Source organism: Canis lupus, chromosome 5 (genome assembly GCF_048164855.1).
Source record: "Canis lupus baileyi chromosome 5, mCanLup2.hap1, whole genome shotgun sequence".
Classification (NCBI taxonomy): domain Eukaryota; kingdom Metazoa; phylum Chordata; class Mammalia; order Carnivora; family Canidae; genus Canis; species Canis lupus.
In genome coordinates this window covers 43,712,733-43,734,650 of record NC_132842.1, presented here as the reverse complement: position 1 = coordinate 43,734,650, position 21,918 = coordinate 43,712,733, and the positions used below count along the sequence as shown (strand labels likewise).

The window sequence follows — 21,918 nt, the reverse complement described above, 5'->3', positions numbered from 1 at the left end:
AATTATTTCTTGGGGCAGCTCAGCTGGTTAAGCATCTGCCTAGGACTCAGGTCATGATCTTAAGGTCCTAGGATTGAGCCCAGCCCTGTATTGGGCTCCCTGCTCAGCAGCAGTCTGCTTGTCCTCTCCCTCTGCCCCTTACCCCTCTTGTATATTCACTGTACTCTCTTCTCTCTCAAATAAATAAAATCTTAACTGAATCTAAACAAGAAATAAAGTTTTCCAAGTATCAAAGGAAATACCATACAACAATCTTTAATGTCTCCAATGAATAAAAATACCTAGAAATAAAGTTTTTCAATTAACATCCAATGACTTCAAGATTAAGCACTACGTGTATTTAAAACTACCAATTAGCCCTAACTTATGATACCCTGTAAAAGAAATAAACAGTCATGTGGATTTTTAAATAAATTTTAAGTTTTAATATTTTATGGCACTATACTAAAACATAAAGTAAAATACTTTCAGCATTGTAATATCAAATCTAAAAATGGACTGTAGGAAGGTATTTTGCTATATCATTACCTGTCAAATCAAGTACTTGTTCTAAAAATAAAAAGTTCCAAGTTTGGGGAAATAACCTCTTAATACTAATAAACTTACAGAAATGTTTCTATATTGCCTTTTTTTGAGAAATAAAAGTTTAAAAAAGAGGCCCTTCCTACCCTAATCTCTGAAGTTTTTACAAACATTCTCCTGCCAATTGTGGGATATCAATAATCATAAACACATCAAGAAATATCCCTATAAAGCCATCCTTAACCAATGTAGTTTATCAATTTAACTCCTACTATCCCAAAGGAAAAAGCAAAAAGGAAACTGCTAAGTGAAAAAACAATAAACTCATTATTCCAAAGTCTACTGTGCAGTGAGTTACAACAGACTTAGCTTTGCACTAAACAGCTATAATAGTTTCTATTCTTTCCACCACTGAGCAGTTAGTAAGATTATGGAAAGACAAATATACTTACCTCTGTTTCCCATACTCCTCCCTGAGAGAAATCCACCTCTCATGAAATGATCTCTTCGAGAAGGTCCATCATTCATTTCTGAATCAAGTAAATTTAAAGCAAGTCAAAAAGGTATCTTGTGGTACAAACATTAAACCTTTTCAATGTGCCATCCCCCATGATAAAGGAAGAATTCTATAAATCAATAAAGACAAACAGCCTAGTAGCTTTAGATAGGTAGTTCTCCAAAGGAAAAATAAATGATGACTAAATCTTACTCAGTTAAACAAAATGGAAATCAAAGGAAGAAGACAGCTTTTTTCAATCATATGACTGACTGGAAAATAGTTTTAAGTTTGCTAATACCAAAAACAGTTAAGGGCATAGGGAAACAAGCACAAATCATATACTATAGTAAAGCTACAAATTAGATCTTGATCCTAGCTTTAAAAGAACATGCTTTTTGAATGTATATTCATTTCTTCTCTGGATAAACAAACCAAATTGTCACACAGAAATTAAATCAGTACTTAAATCTCTGCATCATGGCCTAGTTGTTTTTTCTTTATTTTTTTTTTTTTAACAGGCGAGCTCTACCAAACTCTCAAAGAACAAATCATTCCAATGACATATAACCGTCCCAGGAAACATAAAGAGGAAATATTTCCCCACTCATTTCTACCAAGTCAACACAACGTTAACAAGTCAAGGACAGAAGAAAATCTCTTTGACTCACAAGTAGATGCAAAATCTCCATAAAAATTATTAGCAAAACAAATCCAATAGGAAATTAAATAGAACATTATGACCAACTGGGGTTTATTCCAGTATGCAAGGATATTTTAAACAACAGAGCATCTTAAAAAGGTAAGTAACAACATTAACATATCAAAATGAAAAAAACTATCTCTACAGATAAAAGTACATGAAGTAACTCAACATGGGGGCACTTTGGTGGTTCAGTCCAGTTAAGCACCTGCCTTGGGCTCAGATCATGATCTCAGAATCCTGGGATCGAGGTCTGTGTCCTCTACTCAGCAGGAAGTCTGCTTCTTTTTTTCTCTTTCTCTCTCTTTCCCCCCCCTTCCTCTATCTCAAGTAAATATTTTAAAAAGCACTCTAAAAATAACATGATTTATGACAAAAATATATATTAGCAAACTAAGAGGTTTTCATGGCAGCTCTATTCATACTAGCAAAAAGGAAATAATTCAAATGTGAGTCAAGAAGAAAATAAACATATAGTATGACCTGTTTAGCCAAAAAAATTAAAGTATAATAGATCTAATTAAACAAAACAAAGTACTGTCTCCTTCAAAAAAAGCACTCTACATGGTATACAACTTTACACTTTACAAAATTACATTCATCACCTCATTTGATCTTTATCCTTATAATAACCCTGTTAGGAATGAGGGTAGGTATTGCTGAGTTTGTTTTTAGAAAAAATTAAAACCCCAAAATAACAGAACCTATATGTGCTAGGCCTAGAAAGCAGGATTTCCATCCCAAAACTGTGCTTAATTATACCCACTGCAAAAACAATTTAAATGATCTGAACTAGCAGCAGACATAAGAAGAAAAAAAAGCTAACACCCAAAAAGAAAAAACTTAAGATTCAAGTAGTTTATTACCATCAAAATAAAATTAGTTGACAACTAAAACAAGTGGTCAAATTCAAGATAGATAATTGTTATCACATGTGCACAAGAAAATCATCATTTGAGCACCACAGATATCAGGCACTACACTATATTAGGCCTTTGTATATATTAACTAGCTTATTTAACACTTAAAAATGTAAGAGCTATTATCCTCATTTTTAAAATGAGAAAACAAAGTTTAGAGAACCTAAAGTTTAGAGAACCTAAAGTTTAGAGAAGCAACTTCACCAAGGTCATCCAGCCAGTATGAAGACTGGACTTCAATTTGAATCCAATCATCAGACTTAAAGCCCTACTTGTTGGAGACCTGTATACATTCTCCACAGTACATCTATAAGAGAAGCACCTTAACATCTCTAGATGGTAAATCAAAGGACAAACTTAAAAATAATCTTGGACAACACCCCATTAGTCATTCAAATCTGAAAAGTAAAACACAGGAAAGATACAAATATTTTTAAGAGTTAAAGGAAACAGCATGCAAAATTTTTAAAAATCCCAAGGTATAGTCTAAAAATGATGGTCCAAAAACTGAAGGTTCTAATAAAGAATTAATTCATCTTGTCTTCTTTGCTTTTAGCACGCAGTCAAAAGGAAATAGGCAATTACTCTCTTTACTTTTTTTTTTAGTAGTTTTAGGGATTGCTGCTCTCACTTTCATTAATTTAATGATATACCATCACTGAATTTTATCAGGTTCAATCCCCATCATAATAAATACATAGTTGGAAAAATATCAGTAAAGAAGTCCATGATACTAATAAATGATAGAGTATAGCTATTTACCTTTGGTGCTCTGAAGCCTATCAAAACAAAACAAAAGAAATGAAAAGAAACTCCATTTAAAACGAAATTAGATTAATGGAAGCAATTCCCACCAAATGACATGTAATTACATCAGACCAGATTCAGAAAGAAGGAGCAAATTATGAACAACTTAAAAAAAAATCCACATATTTAACCACCAAGAAAAAGAACAAGAACTAGAAGACTTTAGTTCGAGCTCTAATCCACCTGTAATCTTCCAATCTTCATCCAGCGTCATCTGCTTAACCCAAAGTGAAAAGGGTAAGAGAAGATGAAAAAGACTCAGTGGCAAAAAGTTCTGAAACAACTTCTCAGTATTTAGGGCTGCCAGCTGTATTAATCTCTAATGCCCTTCATTATCTCAAGTAGCTCAAGGACTACACATTTATAAATCATCAACCTTCAGTCTTCCAACCAGAGATCATGTAATTATAAAAGTAATGTGCACAAAAATTGCCTGGAAATCTGGTTAAAATGTAGATTATGATATAGTAGTTGTGGGTGAAACATTAGAGTCTGCATTTTTTTTCCAAGTTTTTTTTTTTAATTTGAGATAGAAAGTCCATACAAGCAGGGGGATGAGGGATGATGAAGGGCATAGAGAAAAGCAGACTCCCCGGTGAGCAGGGAGCCTGGCATAGAGGTCTATCCCATGACTCTGAGACCATAACTTAAGCTGAAGGCAGACAGATGTTCAACCAACTTAGCCACCTCTAGATTCTGCATTTCTAAGTTCACAGGTAACACCAATGCTACTGGTCTGCCAACAATATTCTTACATCCACCAAAAGACATAACAGAAGTTTACAAAATAGGAAAATACTGTAAACTATCCACATGCCCATTAATACAATGTCCTATGTTATATCCATAAATAACCTACAACTATTTCCAATAACATGGAGAGAAGCTTAAACACAAGAGAATTTAATGTATGGTTCCAATTCTATATAATTTGTATATACAGGAAAAACTTTATGCTGCTAGAAATTAGAATAGCAGTTACTCCTAGTCAGAGTGATGGTTGCCTTGAACAAGGGTTTTTAGAGTTCCACTAATGCTCTGTTCTTGATATGGGTGAACACGAAGGTGTATTCACCTTGTTCAAATCCAGCGACCTGTACATTTATGATGTATACCTTAAAAATACTGAATCTGGGATCCCTGGGTGGCGCAGCGGTTTAGCGCCTGCCTTTGGCCCAGGGCGCGATCCTGGAGACCCGGGATCGAATCCCACATCAGGCTCCCGGTGCGTGGAGCCTGCTTCTTCCTCTGCCTGTGTCTCTGCCTCTCTCTCTCTCTCTATCATAAATAAATAAAAATAAAAAAAATACTGAATCTGGCAGGGAAAGAAGGTAGAAGAGTAGGGTCCCCAAGTCACCTGTCCCCACCAAATTACCTAGATAACTTTCAAATCATCCTGAAAACCTACGAATTTGGCCTGAGATTTAAAGAGAGAACAGCTGGAATGCTACAGTGAGAAGAGTTCCCGCTTCTATCAAAGTAGGAAGACGGAAAAAAATAAATAAAAAAGCATCCAAGGGGGAGGGGCCCTGCAAGGAGCGGGTCAAAACCCCAGTCCCAGAGAAGCAGGAGCTTTACCAGCCTTCCCGGACGGAAAGGCGCTTGCAGGGAACTCGGGCAGGATCCCAGGAAGGGCAGTGGAGCCCCCCAGGTCCCCCGGGTCACTAACAGAGGAGATGTGCCCCTGGGGAGAGTGCGCCACATTCCCCGGGCTGAGCTCCCTACAGGGCTGGAGTGTGCGCCCCAGGGGGCCCAGGGACAGCTCAAGTGGAGGCTCTGCACGAAGGGGGCTGCATGGCCCCGGGAGCCCGATTCCAGGGGCGGGCGCAGACCCCATAGCCCAGGGCACCAGGGGACACAGCCCAATATCCAGCGCTCCCCCCGGGACACGCGGGGGCAGGGAGGACCCAGGACAGCAAGGACGCTCCTGCCCCCAGACCCCCCAAGCTGTGCAGATCGGCGCCCCCGGAGCATTCAGGACCCTGTGGACTGGGAGACTGTGGTAGTTACTGCAGGAGCGGACTCTAGAGCTGGAGAGCTGGCCGCTGCCACTGTTGTTGTTCCTCCTGGTGTCACCTTGTGCCTGGGACTGAGCAGGGCCGCCAGGGAGCAGGGACCTCGCAGGATAAACAGCTCCCACTGAGCAGTGCACCTGGCAGGGGGCGGGGCAGCTCCCCCAGGTGCACACACCTGAGAATCAGCACAGCAGCCCCTCCCCCAGAAGACCAGCTTAAAGGACAGGGGAAGAGCAAGTTCTTGACCAAGCAGTGCTGGAAAGTTCCAGGGGAAGTCTAGGGACTTACAGTATATAGAATCACAGGATACCCCACCTTTTGTTTTTGTTTGTTCCCCCCCTTTTTTTCTTTCTCTTTTTCTTTTTCCAGTACAACTTGTTTTTAGTCACTCTGCACTGAGCAAAATGACAAGGAAGAATTCACCACAAAAGAATCAGAAATACTCCTCTCTCCCACAGAGTTACAGAATTTGGATTACAATTCAATATCAGAAAGCCAATTCAGAAGCACAATTATAAAGCTACTGGTGGCTCTAGAAAAAAGCATAAAGGATTCAAGAGACTTCATGACTGCAGAATTTAGATCTAATCAGGCCGAAATTAAAAATCAGTTAAATGAGATGCAATCCAAACTGGAGGTCCTAAAGACAAGGGTTAACGAGGTAGAAGAACAAGTGAGTGACATAGAAGACAAGTTGATGGCAAAGAGGGAAACTGAGGAAAAAAGAGACAAACAATTAAAAGACCATGAAGATAGATTAAAGGAAATAAAGGACAGCCTGAGGAAGAAAAACCTATGTTTAATTGGGGTTCCCGAGGGCACCAAAAGGGCCAGAGGGCCAGAATATGTATTTGAACAAATCATAGCTGAGAACTTCCCTAACTTGGGAAGGAAAACAGGCATTCGGATCCAGGAGATAGAAAGATTCCCCCCTCAAAAAAAAAAAAAAAAAATCAAGGAAAACCGTTCAACACCCCGACATTTAATAGTGAAACTTGCAAATTCCAAAGATAAAGAGAAGATCCTTAAAACAGCAAGAGACAAGAGATCCCTAACCTTTATGGGGAGAAGTATTAGGTTAACAGCAGACCTCTCCAGAGACCTGGCAGGCCAGAAAGGGTTGGCAGGATATACTCAGGGTCCTAAATGAGAAGAACCTGCAGCCAATAATACTTTATCCAGCAAGGCTCTCATTCAGAATAGAAGGAGAGATAAAGAGCTTCCAAGATAGGCAGAAACTGAAAAAAAATATGTGACCACCAAACCAGCTCTGCAAGAAATATTAAGGGAGAACTCCGTAAAAGAAAGAGGAAGTCCAAAGAAACAATCCACAAAAACAGGGACTGAATAGGTATTATGATGACACTAAATTCATATCTTTTAATAGTAACTCTGAACGTGAATGGGCTTAATGATCCCATCAAAAGGTACAGGGTTTTAGACTGGACAAAAAAGCAAGACCCATCTATTTGCTGTCTACAAGAGACTCATTTTATTTTTTTTTATTTTTTTTTATTTATGATAGTCACAGAGAGAGAGAGAGAGAGGCAGATCTACAAGAGACTCATTTTATTTTTTTTTATTTTTTTTTTATTTATGATAGTCACAGAGAGAGAGAGAGAGAGGCAGAGACATAGGCAGATGGAGAAGCAGGCTCCATGCACCAGGAGCCCAACGTGGGATTCAATCCCGGATCTCCAGGATCGCGCCCTGGGCCAAAGGCAGGCACTAAACTGCTGCGCCACCCAGGGATCCCAAGGGACTCATTTTAGACATAAGGACACCTACAGCCTGAAAATAAAAGGCTGGAGAACCATTTACCATTCAAATGGTCCTCAAAAGAAAGCAGGGGTAGCCATCCTCATATCAGGTAAATTAAAGTTTATCCCAAAGACTGTAGTAAGAGATGAAGAGGGACACTATATCATACTTAAAGGATCTATCCAACAAGAGGACCTAACAATTGTGAATATTTATGCCCCGAATGTGGGAGCTGCCAAGTATATCAATCAGTTAATAACCAAAGTTAAGACATACTTAGATAATAATACACTTATACTTGGGAGACTTGAACACGGTGCTTTCTACAATTGATAGATCTTCTAAGCACAACATATCCAAAGAAACAAGAGCTTTAAATGATACACAGGACACGATGGATTTCACAGATATTTACAGAACTTTATATCCAAACGCAACTGAATGCACATTCTTCTCAAGTGCACATGGAACTTTCTCCAGAATAGACCACATACTGGGTCACAAATCAGGTCTTAACCGATACCAAAAGACTGGGATCGTCCCATGCATATTTTCAGACCATAATGCTTTGAAACCAGAACTAAACCACAAGAAGTTTGGGAGGATTTCAAACACATGGAGGTTAAAGACCATCCTGCTAAAAGATGAAAGGGTCAACCAGGAAATTAGAGAAGAATTAAAAATATTCATTGAAACTAATGAGAATGAAGATACAACTGTTCAAAATCTTTGGGATACAGCAAAAGCAGTCATGAGGGGGATATACATTGCAATACAAGCATCCATCCAAAAACTAGAAAGAATTCAAATACAAAAGCTAACCTTAAAAAAAAAAAAAAAAAAAAAAGCTAACCTTGTACCTAAAGGAGCTGAAGAAGGAACAGCAAATAAAACCTTCACCTAGCAGAAGAAGAGAATTAATAAAGATTTGAGCAGAACTCAACGAAATAGAGACCAGAAGAACTGTGGAACAGATCAACAAAACCAGGAGTTGGTTCTTTAAAAGAATTAATAAGATAGATAAGCCATTATCCAGCCTTATTAAAAAGAAGAGAGAAAAGACTCAAATTAATAAAATCACAAATGAGAAAGGAAAGATCACCACCAATATCAAGGAAATACAAACGATTTTATAAACTTATTATGAACAGCTAAATGCCAATAAATTAGGCAATCTAGAAGAAATGGACGCATTTCTGGAAAACCACAAACTACCAAAATTGGAACAGGAAGAAATAGAAAATCTGAACAGGCTGATAACCCGAAAGGAAATTGAAGCAGTCATCAAAAACCTCCCAAGACACAAAAGTCCAGGCCAGATGGCTTCCCAGGGGAATTCTATCAAACGTTTAAAGAAGAAACCATACCTATTCTACTAAAGCTGTTCAGGAAGATAAAAAGAGATGGAATACTTCCAAACTCGTTCTATGAGACCAGCATCGCCCTAATTCCAAAACCAGACAAAGCCACCAAAAAGGAGAATTATAGACCAATATCCCTGATGAACATAGATGCAAAAATTCTCAACAAGATACTAGCCAATAGGATCCAACAGTACATTAAGATCATTCACCATGACCAAGTGGGATTTATCCCCAGGATGCAAGGCTGGTTCAACAAGCGTAAAGCCATCAATGTGATAGATCATATCAACAAGAGAAAAAACAAGAACCATATGATCCTCTCAATAGATGCAGAGAAAGCATTTGACAAAACACAGCATCCATTCCTGATCAAAACTCTTCAGAGTGTAGGGATAGAGGGAACATTCCTTAGCATCTTAAAAGCCATCTATGAAAAGCCCACAGCAAATAACGTTCTCAATGGGGAAACACTGGGAGCCTTTCCCCTACAGGAACATGACAGAAATGTCTACTCTCACCACTGCTATTCAACATAGTACTAGAAATCCTAGGCTCAGCAATTGAGCAGCAAAAATAAAAGGAATTCAAATTGGGAAAGAAGAAGTCAAACTCTCCCTCTTCCCAGATGACATGATACTCTACATACAAAACCCAAAAGACTCCACTCCAAGATTGCTAGAACTCATACAGCAAATCGGGGGTGTGGCAGGATACAAAATCAATGCCCAGAAATCAGTGGCATTTCTATACACTAACAATGAGACTGAAGAAAGAGAAATTAAAGAGTCAATCCCATTTACAATTGCACCCAAAAGCATGAGAGACCTAGGAATAAACCTAACCAAAGAGGTAAAGGATCTATACCCTAAAAACTACAGGACGCTTCTGAAAGAAATGGAGAAGACACAAAGAGATGGAAAAATATTCCATGCTCATGGATTGGAAGAATTAATATTGTGAAAATGTCAATGTTACCCAGGGCAATTTACACATTTAATGCAATCCCTATCAAAATACCATGGACTATCTTCAGAGAGTTGGAACAAATCATCTTAATATTTGTGTGGAATCAAAAAAGACCCCGAATATCCAGGGGAATATTAAAAAAGAAAACCACAGCTGGGGGCATCACAATGCCAGATTTCAGGTTATACAACAAAGCTGTGGTCATCAAGACAGTGTGGTACTGGCACAAAAACAGACACATAGATCAACGGAACAGAATAGAGAATCCAGAAGTGGACCCTCAACTTTATGGTCAACTAATATTCAACAAAGCAGGAAAGACTGTCCATTGGAAGAAAGACAGTCTCTTCAATAAATGGGCTGGGAAAATTGGACATCCACACGCAGAAGAATAAACTAGACCATTCTCTTACACCATACACACAGATAAACTCAAAATGGAATGAAGATCTAAATATGAGACAAGATTTTATGGTCAACTTTATGGTAAACTAATATTCAACAAAGCAGGAAAGACCATCTACTGGAAAAAAGACAGTCTCTTCAATAAATGGTGCTGGGAAAATTGGACATCCACATGCAGAAGAATGAAACTAGACCATTCTCTTACACCATACACACAGATAAACTCAAAATGGAATGAAGATCTAAATATGAGACAAGATTCCATCAAAATCCTAGAGGAGAACACAGGCAACACCCTTTTTGAACTTGGCCACAGTAACTTCTTGCAAGATACATCCATGAAGGCAAGAGAAATAAAAGCAAAAATGAATTATTGGGACTTAATCAAGATAAAAAGCGTTTGCACAGCAAAGGACACAGTCAACAAAACTAAAAGACAACCTACAGAATGGGAGAAGATATTTGCAAATGACCTATCAGATAAAGGGCTAGTATCCAAGATCTATAAAGAACTTATTAAACTCAACATCAAAGAAACAAACAATCCAATCATGAAATGGGCAAAAGACATGAACAGAAATATCACGGAGGAAGACATAGACATGGCCAACAAGCATATGAGAAAATGCTCCGCATCACTGGCCATCAGGGAAATACAAATCAAAACCACAATGACATACCACCTCACACCAGTGAGAATGGGGAAAATTAGCAAGACAGGAAACAACAAAGGTTGGAGAGGATGTGTAGAAAGGGGAACCCTCTTGCACTGTTGGTGGGAGTGTGAACTTCCTGCCACCTGTGTGCCAATCTGTGTGGAGATTCCTCAAAGAGTTAAAAATAGATCTGAAAATAAATAAAATAAAATAAATAAAATAAAATAAAATAAAATAAAATAAAATAAAATAAAATAAAAATAGATCTGCCCTACAACCCAGCAATTGCACTGCTAGGGATTTACCCCAAAGATACAGATGCAGTGCAACGCTGGAACCCCGTACCCCAATGTTTATAGCAGCAATGTCCACAATACCCAAACTGTGGAAGGAGCCTCAGCGTCCATCAAAAGATGAATGGATAAAGAAGATGTGGTATATGTATACAATGGGATATTAGCCATTAGAAACGACAAATACTCAACATTTACTTCAACGTGGATGGAACTGGAGGGTATTATGCTGAGTGAAATAAGTCAATTGGAGAAGGACAAACATTATATTGTGTCATTCATTTGGGGAATATAAAAATTAATGAAAGGGAATAAAGGGAAAGGAGAGAAAATGAGTGAAAATATCAGTGAGGGTGACAAAACATGAGACTCACCCAACTCTGGGAAATGAACAAGGGGTAGTGGAAAAGGGAGGTGGGCAGGGGGTTGGGGTGACTGGGTGACGGGCACTGAGGGGGGCAGTTGGAGGGATGAGCACTGGGTGTTATGCTGTATGTTGACAAATTGAACTCCAATAAAAAAATAAAATTAAATAAATAAATAAATAAATAAATATAAAAATAAAAATACTCAATCTGGGGACACCTGGGTGGCTCAGAGGTTGAACGTCTGCTATCAGCTCAGGGTATGATCCTGGGATCCTGGGATCCTGAGATCAAGTCCCACATCAGGCTCCCTACGGGAAGCCTGCTTCTCCCTCTATGTCTCTGCCTCTCTCTGTCTCTCATGAATAAATATATCTTAAAAAATATATATTGAAACTGTGTGTGCACCATGCTTCAAAAAAATTTTTTTTCTTTTTAAAAAAATAAGAAGAACCTGGCCTAGAGAGATATGTAGACAAAGGCAACTAAACTTGTAATAAACAGGTGATTTACATGTTCCAAAGTTTATTCTTTAAAAAAGATAAAAAGCATAAAACGAAAATTGAATTAGAACATGAGAAAAGAAAACTAGAGGCCAATCTTACTTAATTCAAAAGCACTAAAAAGGGGTTCCTGGGTGGCTCTGTCAGTTAAGCGTCTGACTCTTGATTTCAGCTGAGGTCATGATCTCAGGGTCGTGAGACTGGGTTCAGCACTGAGCATGAAGCCTTCTTGAGATTCTCCTTCTCCCTCTCCCTCTGTCCTGGATCACCCTACCCCTGGCCTGCACACTCCTTTTTTTTCCCCCCTAAAAGAGAGAGATCTGGCTCCTTTAAATAAAAGTACTAAATAAGATATCTCATTTCATTGAATACTGCAATAAAATAGCTATGCAGGGCTTATCCTAGGAACACAAAATTAGTTCATGTTTAAAGAATATTAGGAGATTTAAAGGAACAACAGAAATCTGGAATTCAAAAAAAGGGCATTTGTTAACATTCAACTGCCTTTTCTTTTTTTATATTGAGAGAAAGAGAGGAGGAATGGCACAGGGAGAGGAGAGAAAATCTCAAGCAGGCTTTCCCCACTGAGCACAAAGCTTGACATGAGGCTCGATTTCACAACCCTGAGATCATATCCTGAGCCAAGATCCAGTCAGACATTTAACCAACTGAACCATCCAGGCACCCCCTTCACTGCCATTTCTAAACAAAACAAGTATTTGAGCAGAAATAGAAAGAAAATTCCTTAGCACAATTTAAAAAATCAACTAAAATAAGCCTAAAGCAAACATTATATTTTAATTCTAAAAATTTTGGAGCATTCTCATTGAAGCGAAGAAAAGTCTAAATGCTTGTTATTTTTACTATTATTTAGTGAATGGTAGGTTTTATCCATTGCTTTAAGACAAAAAAAAGAACAAGGGGCACCTGGGTGGCTCAGTGGTTCAGCTTCTGCCTTCAGCTCAAGGCGTGATCCCAGAGTCCTGGGATCAATCCTGCATCATATTCCCCACAGAGCCTGCTTCTCCCTCTGCCTATGTCTCTGCCTCTCTTTCTCGGTGTCTCGCATGAATAAATAAATAAAATCTTTTTTTAAAAAAGACCAAAAAATGACAAAATTGTGTAAGAGATGAAATTTGCATCACATATCAATAGGGAAAGGACAGTATTTAACAGAGAGTGCGGGGAAAATTGGGTTATTTTATGTGGGAAGAAAATAGGTTATTTTACATCATATTCAAAAAATGGATTCAACTGTCTACTTAAAAATGGTTAAAGAGGGGGCAGCTGGGTGTCTCAGTCCGGTCTAGAAGCTGACTCTTGATTTCAGCTTAGGTCCTGATCTCAGGGTAGTGAGATAGAGCCCTGCATCGAGCTAGGAGAGTAGTCTGCTCCTGACTCTCTCTCTCTCTCTTCCTCTGCCACTCCTCCCTTCCCCCAACCCCTGCTCACATGCAAGCACATGCTCTCTAAAAATAAATAAATCTTTCCTTAAACAATGGTTAAGCAGGGAAAACAACTTCAACTTCTTAAAGACTATTTACAAAAACCTACAACTAACATCATACTTAATAGTGAGAAACACAAAGTGTTTCCACTAAAATCAAGTACAGGTCAAAGATGTGCCTTCTCATCACTTCATTATCATACTGCAAGTTCTAGCTAAAGAAATAAGGCAAGAAAATGAAAGGTTCACATATTGGGAAGAAAGAAATAAAACTGTCTTGTTTCACAAATAACTGATCACCTATGTAGAAAATCCAAAATAATGACAAAAAAACTCCTGGAACTAATAAGCAACTATAGCAAAAGTGCACGATACCAGATTAGTAGACAAAACCAATTGCTTTCCTGTGCACCAATAACAAACAAATTTACTTTGAAAATAAAAATATATTACCATTTATACTAGCACTCAAAAATGAAATAGGTGGGTATTAATCTAACAAAATGTACAGAAGATCTATTTGAGGACAACTATAAAACTGTCATGAAAATCAAAGGATTAAATAAATGGAAAGATATTTCACACTCATAGATAGGAAAACTCTTTATTGTCAAGATATCAATTCTTTTATCTCTAGATTCAAAGCTAACCCAATCAAAATCCTACCAAGTTATTTTGTGGATATTGACCAATTGATTCTAAAGTTTACATGGAGAGTTTACATTCTATACCTTGAATAGCCAACATAATATTGAAGGAAAAGAACAAAGTTGAATGGCTGGCACTACCCAATTTAAATACTTACTCTAAAGCCATTATGATCAAGACAGTATAGTATTGGCAAAAGAATAAACAAATCAATGAAACAGAATAGAGAACCAAGACCCATGTAAGTATGGTCAACTGATCTTTGACAAAGTAGCAAAGGCAATACAAAGAGCAAACACAGTCTTTTCAATGAATGGTGCTAAAACTAAACATCCACATGAGGGGGGAAGAAAGAACATAGAACCAACCTTACACCCTTCACAAAAATTAACTCAAAATGATCACAGATCGAAAGAAAAGAAAATGGATCACAGATCTAAATACACATGTAAAACTATAAAACCCCTGGAAGATAACGTAAGAGAAACTCTAAATGACCTGGGGTATGAAGATGACTTTTTAGATACAACACCAAGAACATAATCCATTAAAGAAATAACTGATAAGCTAAGCTTCACTGAAGCTAAAAACTCCCACTCACTAAAATCTTAAAAAGAGAGAGAGAGTGAGGAGGTTAGTGCCTGGGTGGCTTAGTTGGTTAAGTGTCAGACTTGATTTTTGGCTCAGCTCATTACCTCAAAGTTAGGGGATCCAGCCCAACCTCAGGCTCTGCTCTCAGCATGGAGTCAGCTTGTGCCTCTCCCTCTGCTCTTTCCCCTGCTCTTGCTTGCTCACTTGCTCCCTCTCTCTCTCAAGTAAATATAATCTTTAAAACAAAAAACAAAAACAACTTCTACTCTGCAAAAGACAATGTCAAAATAATGAGAAAACAAGCCACACACTAGGAGAAAATATTTTTGTAAGACACATCTGATAAAGGATTATTAGCTAAAACACAAAAGGAATTCTTAAAAACTCAACAATAAGAAAACAAACCTAATTAAAAACGGTCAAGACCTTAACATCGGAAAAATGCAAATTAAAACAATAAAGTACCACAATTTGCCTTTCTGAATGGCCAAAGTCTCTAACACTGACAATATCAAATACTAGCAAGGCCATTTAGCAACAGGAATTCCTATTTATTTCTGATGGGAATGTAAAATGGTATGAATATCTTGCAAAGCAGTTTGGTAGTTTCCAACAAAACTAAATATACTCCTACCACATCATCCAGCAAAGTATCCTCATTGGTATTTACCCAAATGGGGTGAAAACTTATATCCACACAAAAACCTGCACATGGGTGTGTTTCTAGTAGCTTTGTTTCTAATCACCAAAACTTGGAAGCAACCAAGATACTTACTGAGACAAATGAATTAACAACTGTTGTACATCCAGACAACAGCATATTATTCATTGCTTTGAGAAACAAACAACTGGGGGTCCCTGAGTGGCTCAGCAGTTTGGCACCTGCCTTCGGGCCAGGGCGTGATCCTGGACTGGAGTCCCAGGATGGAGTCCCACATCGGGCTCCCTGTGTGGAGCCTGCTTCTCCCTCTGCCTGTGTCTCTGCCCCTCTCTGTCTCCCATGAATAAATAAATAAAATCTTTTTTAAAAAAACTGAGCTATCAAGCCATGGAAAGACATGGAGGAAACTTAATGCATATTACTAAGTGAAAGAGCCCAATCTTAAAAGCCTATATATACTATATGATTCCAAATGTATGACATTCTGGAAAAGGTGAAACGATGCAGACAATAAAAAGATTATTGGTGGGATCCCTGGGTGGCGCAGTGGTTTGGCGCCTGCCTTTGGCCCAGGGCGCGATCCTGGAGACCCGGGATCGAATTCCACGTTGGGCTCCCGGTGCATGGAACCTGCTTCTCCCTCTGCCTGTGTCTCTGCCTCTCTCTCTCTCTCTCTCTCTCTCTCTCTCTCTCTCTCTGTGTGTGTGTGTGTGTGACTATCATAAATAAATAAAGAAAAAAAATTAAAAAAAAAAAAGATTATTGGTTACTAGGGGAAAGAGAAGGGGGAGAGATAGGCAGAGAACAGAGGATTTTTAAGGCAATGAAAATCCTCTTTCTGATACCATAATGATGGAAACATTCATCCAAACCCACAGACTATACAATACCAAGAGTGAGCCCTAACGGTAAACTACAGACTTTGGGTGATTATAATGTATTGCTGTAGGTTCCTCAATTCTAACAAATGTACCATTCTGGCTGGGGATGTTGATAATGTGGGAGGCCATGCAGATGTGGGATAAGTGCATATGGGAAATCTCTATGCTTTCTCCTCAATTTTGCTATGAGCCTAGAACTGCTTTTAAAAAATGAAGTCTTACTTAAAATTTTTTAATTTTAAAAAATGGTTAAAATGGTAAATTTTATGTTATGTTTATTTTACCATAAAAAACCTTCATTCATACTATATACATTACATTCTGATTTGGCTAGCACTCAAATAAATATGGTTACCATGAATTTAAAAAAAAAACATTCGGATGATTAAAAGCTAAATGTGAAAGGTAAAACTCTAAGCATAACATAGGAGATTACTTCTGACATAGAGGTGAGGAAGAGCTTCTTAATTAAAACTGCAAAAGCAAATCAGAAAGCAAAAATATTTAAGCACTTCAAAAGAAAGTTTTTGATCAGTAAGGCAAATCATGGACAAAGATGACAGAAGAGCATAAAATCTAAAATACTGGAGTGCCTACCAATCAACAAGAGAAACAGAGCATGAATAATAGAAAAATGCTCTAAAAATATGAAAAGGCAACTTATAGAAGTGGAAACCTACAATAATAACAGCACATGAAGAGACAGGTAAGCTCTTAAAAATCAGATAAATGCTTTTAAAACATGAGATTTTACTTTAAAGCCAAAAGACTGGCTAAAATTAAAAGACTCAATAACATCCAATATAAATTGAGATATAAAAACCCTCATGTCCAACTGATGGGAATATAGACTGGTATAGTTATTCCAGAGAATAATTGTTAAACATTTAGTCAAACTAAGTACATATACACTCAACACTGTAACTCCTTTCCTGAGCCCATTACCCAAAAACACTCCAGCCTATGAAAGGGTATATACAGAAATGTTCTTCCTTGTGGTAGTGGAAGGTAATAGGAGGTCTTCTTAGTGTCCATCATGGTAGTATAAGGGTAAATAAAACTTCATGATACAGTGTATGAGATACCTTGCACTAGTAATAAATAACGATGTCAATTATCAATTACAAACAGATCTTAAAGGTAGCAGTGGGTGGATGAGAATGAGATATTTATCTGTTACATTTTTCTAAGTTAAAAATATATGTGCACACAGAAAAAACTGGTACACAAAATATTTTTTTTAAAGATTTTATTTATTTATTCATGAGAGACACACACAGAGAGAGACACAGGCAGAGAGAGAAGCAGGCTCCTCACAGGGAGCCCAATGCAGGACTCAATCCGGGACTAGGATCACGCCCTGAGCTAAAGGCTGATGCTCAACCGCTGAGCCACCCAGGTGTCCCACAAAACATGTTTTAAAACACACACATAGGGACGCCTGGGTGGCTCAGCAGTTGAGCACCTGCCTTCAGCCCAGGGCATGATCTGGAGTCCCGGGATCGAGTCCCACATCGGGCTTCCTGGATGGAGCCTGCTTCTCCCTCTGCCTATGTCTCTGCCTCTTTCTCTGTGTCTCTCATGAATAAATAAATAAAATCTTAAAACACACACACACACACACACACAAATAGTTCCTTTGGGAAAAAAACAGAATGAGAAGCCCCTGACACTGCCTCACATAAATAGCTGGTCTAGGAATAATTCAAATCATTCAAAAACGGGTAATGAAAAAAATCAGCAAAGGCAGTACAAGATCCATGCAATACAATGAAGGAGGAAGAAAGAACATAATAGAAAAATGACACAGAAACCAGTTCAAAAAACTTAAATCCTCTAGATATACACTGGCTGGATTCCTCTCTAGGGAAACAGCTCTGCCCAACAAGACGGCCTGGCCCGGGCCCAAATACTCCACAATAGAGCCAATCAGTCAACAAGCTGTGACTATGCACACAAAGTTGATTTCTCATCAGCATTTTTAATGTTTCACTCAAATACAAAAAGGCACCCAAGTATAACCACGCTTTTGAAGAAAGCCACCCATAAAAAAGACAGACTAGGCCGGGTTTGGGCTGGACAGCGCTCTTATTGCTCTGGTAAGAAAGGCTCCCCAAGCAGACACCCAGATTCAGGGCTTAAGGTGGGTCTTCAGGGCTCCAGCATGGCAGACACCCATCAAGGGCCCTCTCTGGACACAGAGAATAGGTGGAACAGAGTCTGGGGGCCATGCTAGACCCCAAGTGTAGGATCTGTACCCTGGAGAGAGCTGGTGGCTGCACTCCTGAACAAATCAAGTGTGGATCAGGCCAACTTGTCAGCAGGTGGGCCTAGCCTGGGCCAGGGGTGCCCAGAGGTGGCAGGCGTGGAAAAGGGAAAGGAGAGAAATTGGTCTGGTGCCTGTGATGGGTATTATAGCTCAGTCAATTTTATATCACAGTTACTGAACTCAGAACAAGTGTTTTAAAAGATTTAAGACTTTGGTTGAAATGTCTGGCAAAGGCCTAAATATAATTCAGACACTAAAGTGTTACAGTTTGTGTTAAGAAAGGAATGAAGACAGGTTGGAAGGAACAGAACAGGATATAAGAACCTAAGCAGAGTACGCATTATTGGAATATTTAATGTTTTGTTGTAATTGAGGTTTAGAGGGAATGGTCATTTATTATGTCTTTTTTAATAACAAACTTTCATATTGAGCATTTTTACTCATTACTAAATAATGAGGTTAATTTTGAAATAGCATTCTCAACCAAGAAAACATAATTCCTAGAATTAAATATTAAAAGATATTTAACATCTTTATGGAGAAATTATAAATAAACGGGAGACAATGAGGCCCATAGATGGAAAGACTAAGCACAATAAAGATACTTTTCTTCCAAAATATATAAATTTACTGCAGTTTTATGAAAATGTAAGATTTTTGTGACTTTAAACAGATGCTAAATTTCACTTGGAAAAATAAAGGTCAAAAATATGATTCTGAAAAAAGAATGAAAGGGGAATTGCCCTAGCAGATAATAAAACTTATTATAAGCCCAAAGAATTAGTACAGTATTATTTTGTGCAGAGACAGACACATGGAGCACTGGAAATCGAAGGAGAATCCAGAACAATGTCTCTCCAAAATTCATGTCCTTTCTGCAACTTCAAACTGCGACCTTAGTTAGAAGTAAGATTATTACAGATGTAATTGATTTCCAGTTACGGAATGCATAAATCACAGATATAAAAGGTAGAACAGAAGGAATATAGTCAATGGTACTGTAATAGCATTATATGGTGACAGATGGTAGCTGTATTTGTGAGCACAGTATAACGTATAAACTTGTGGAATCACTCTACTGCATACATGAAACTAATGAAACACTGTATGTCAACAGTATTTCAATAAAAAAGCAAAACATGTATATAATATGCCACTGCAATATAATTATGTATGTGGGAATATATGCAAAGATTAAAACATCAGACTCAACAACATACTACCAATGGGGGCTTAATTCAGGGCCCAAAGTTTCAAATCATTTTCTTTCTTTTTGTCTCTGCAACTTAAGTTGTTTTTTCTTTAAAATGCATATTTTGGTATTGGCTTAGATATATTCATTAGCCTGATAAGCATTTCTGCAATTTAGAAAGGCTATTTCTATGAAAAAAAATTTTTTAATTTAAAAAGAGCTACAAAAGTACCTGTAAATTGTCTGCTTACCTTCCTCTGAACAACATATTCCATTACCTAATTACATTTTTAAAAAATATTTTGTTTATTCATGAGAGACACAGAGAGAGAGAGCCAGAGACACAGGCAGAGGGAGAAGCAGGCTCCATGCAGGTAGCCCGACATGGGACTCGATCCCGGGTCTCCAGGAGCACACCCTGGGCTGAAGGGGGCATTAAACCACTAAGCCACCAGGGCTGCCCCCTAATTTCATTTCCTTTGCCTAAACATTCAGAGATCACATGCTAAAAGAAGTCCTTGTTTTTGGTTGGTGGCTATTTCAATCTAGCTTCTTGAAGATTTCACCACAAAACAATGTTCTGCTTTGATATACTATAGATGTAAATTTTATTTCCTTTACAAAAACTAGCTTTCAACAATTCAAAGAACAAGGTTTCTCCTGATTACACAGTAATTTATCCAAATAGACACAGATTAGTTTTACCTATTCAACTTTTTTGTATATTTCAAGTACACATGAATGCATGTGATTCATAGGATGGAAGCAAAGTTAGTCTTCTGCTGGGGTTTTAGCAGGCAGCAGTTTAATCAAGTTTTCATAATCTGAATATTCTATGTTAAATCGCTGCATTTAAATGTTTATGAAAGATAAATGGATCTTGACAATAGCAAAAGCATCTCTTCTAAACTTAACTTCTATCAAGATAATTACTCTGAACTGAAGATGAACAGGGGAATTAAATTTGCTTTACCCCGATGAACTCTCTCTCATATTCTCCTTTACATTTTAGAAACTATCTTTCCACATTTTTTTCACTTTAGAACAGGCCTCAGTGACCAGGCAGCTACCTTGACTATAAAATGTTTTACCTCTTCCACTAACTTTTGAAGAAATAAACAATGAAACTATCTGGTGCCATTAGTCCCTCTCTCTTGTACTACAGCAAAACTTAAAAGTGATAGTTACACAAATTCAGAGACTCAGTAAATTCATAGTAACTGAAATGGCACAGGAAGTACCACACCGGTTGTCAGGAACTGAGGAGAAAAGGGACAGGGGAGTTACTGTTTAGCGAGAATGAAGTTTCAGTTTAGGAACATGAAAAAGTTCGAGAGGTGGGTGGTGGTGACGGCTGCATGGCAATGTGAATGTACTTATCAATGCCACTGAAATGTACACTTAAAAATGGTGAGGAGGAGGGCAGCCCAGGTAGCTCAGCGGTTTAGCACCACCTTCAGCCCAGGGTGTGATCCTGGAGACCCGGGATTGAGTCCCACATCGGCTCCTGCATGGAGCCTGCTTCTCCCTCTGCTTGTCTCTGTCTCTGCCTCTCTCTCTCTCTCTCTCATAAATCAAACAATCAATCAATCAACCTTTAAAAAAAAATGGTGAGGGGTGTCTGGGTGGCTCAGTCAGTTAACTATCTGCCTTTGGCTTAGGTCATGATCCCAGGATCCTGGGACAGAGCCCTCAAACTGCTTCTCCCTTTCATTCTGCCCCTCTCATGCTTGCTTGCTCTCTCTCACTCTCTTGCTTTAAGATAAATAAAATCTTTTTAAAAATAGTGAAAGTGGTAAACTTTATGTTACATGTATTTTACCACAATAACTGAAAAAGATACATCAGAAATAGCACTTCAGCCAGCTTTGGATTTCAACAAAAATCAAAGACTACCGCCATGAGTTTTTCCTAACCTAAGTCCTATCACTTGTGCCCTTCATCTGCATCTACTCTATGAAATATTTAGGCAACCTAGCTAGAAATAAGTGGTAGGGGAAAAAAACAGTGGCTCCCTTACCTTGACTTGTTTCTCTTATTCTTCTATGACCTTTCCTAAATTAATTTTCAGATCCCAAAGAAACTCATGATATCCTGATGTTAGAGCAGATTAGTTAGACCAGGACAATTATTATCCTAACATGTTACCACTACTGCAACTTGCTTCAACAATCTTATAGCCTATAAGAGATCCATTTTAGACCTAAAGACACGTACAGATTGAAAGTGAAGGGATGTAGAAACATTTACCACACAAATGAATGTCAAAACAAAGTCAGAGTAGCAATACTTATATAAGACAGACTAGACTTTTTTGTTCTTGTATTGTTTTTATCTTGCTTTGGCATCAGGGTAATACTGGCTTCATGGAATGATTCTGAATACACTCCCTCTATTTCATGATTTGTAAAATTTCGATAAAGAGTATCACTAACTTTTTTTTCAATGCTAGA

General features: G+C 38.1%; 1 protein-coding gene across 4 annotated transcripts in view; it reads right to left on the bottom strand.

The window, feature by feature from the left end:
• The window catches only part of DDX4 (DEAD-box helicase 4), an 83,138-nt gene that overhangs the window by 49,494 nt on the left and 11,726 nt on the right, over positions 1–21,918 (bottom strand). For all 4 annotated transcript variants that reach the window (XM_072826421.1, XM_072826422.1, XM_072826424.1 and 1 more), the window contains exon 4: positions 975–1,052. In XM_072826421.1, coding sequence (XP_072682522.1) covers positions 975–1,052 — 78 coding nt within the window. The remainder of the gene's footprint in view (positions 1–974; positions 1,053–21,918) is intronic.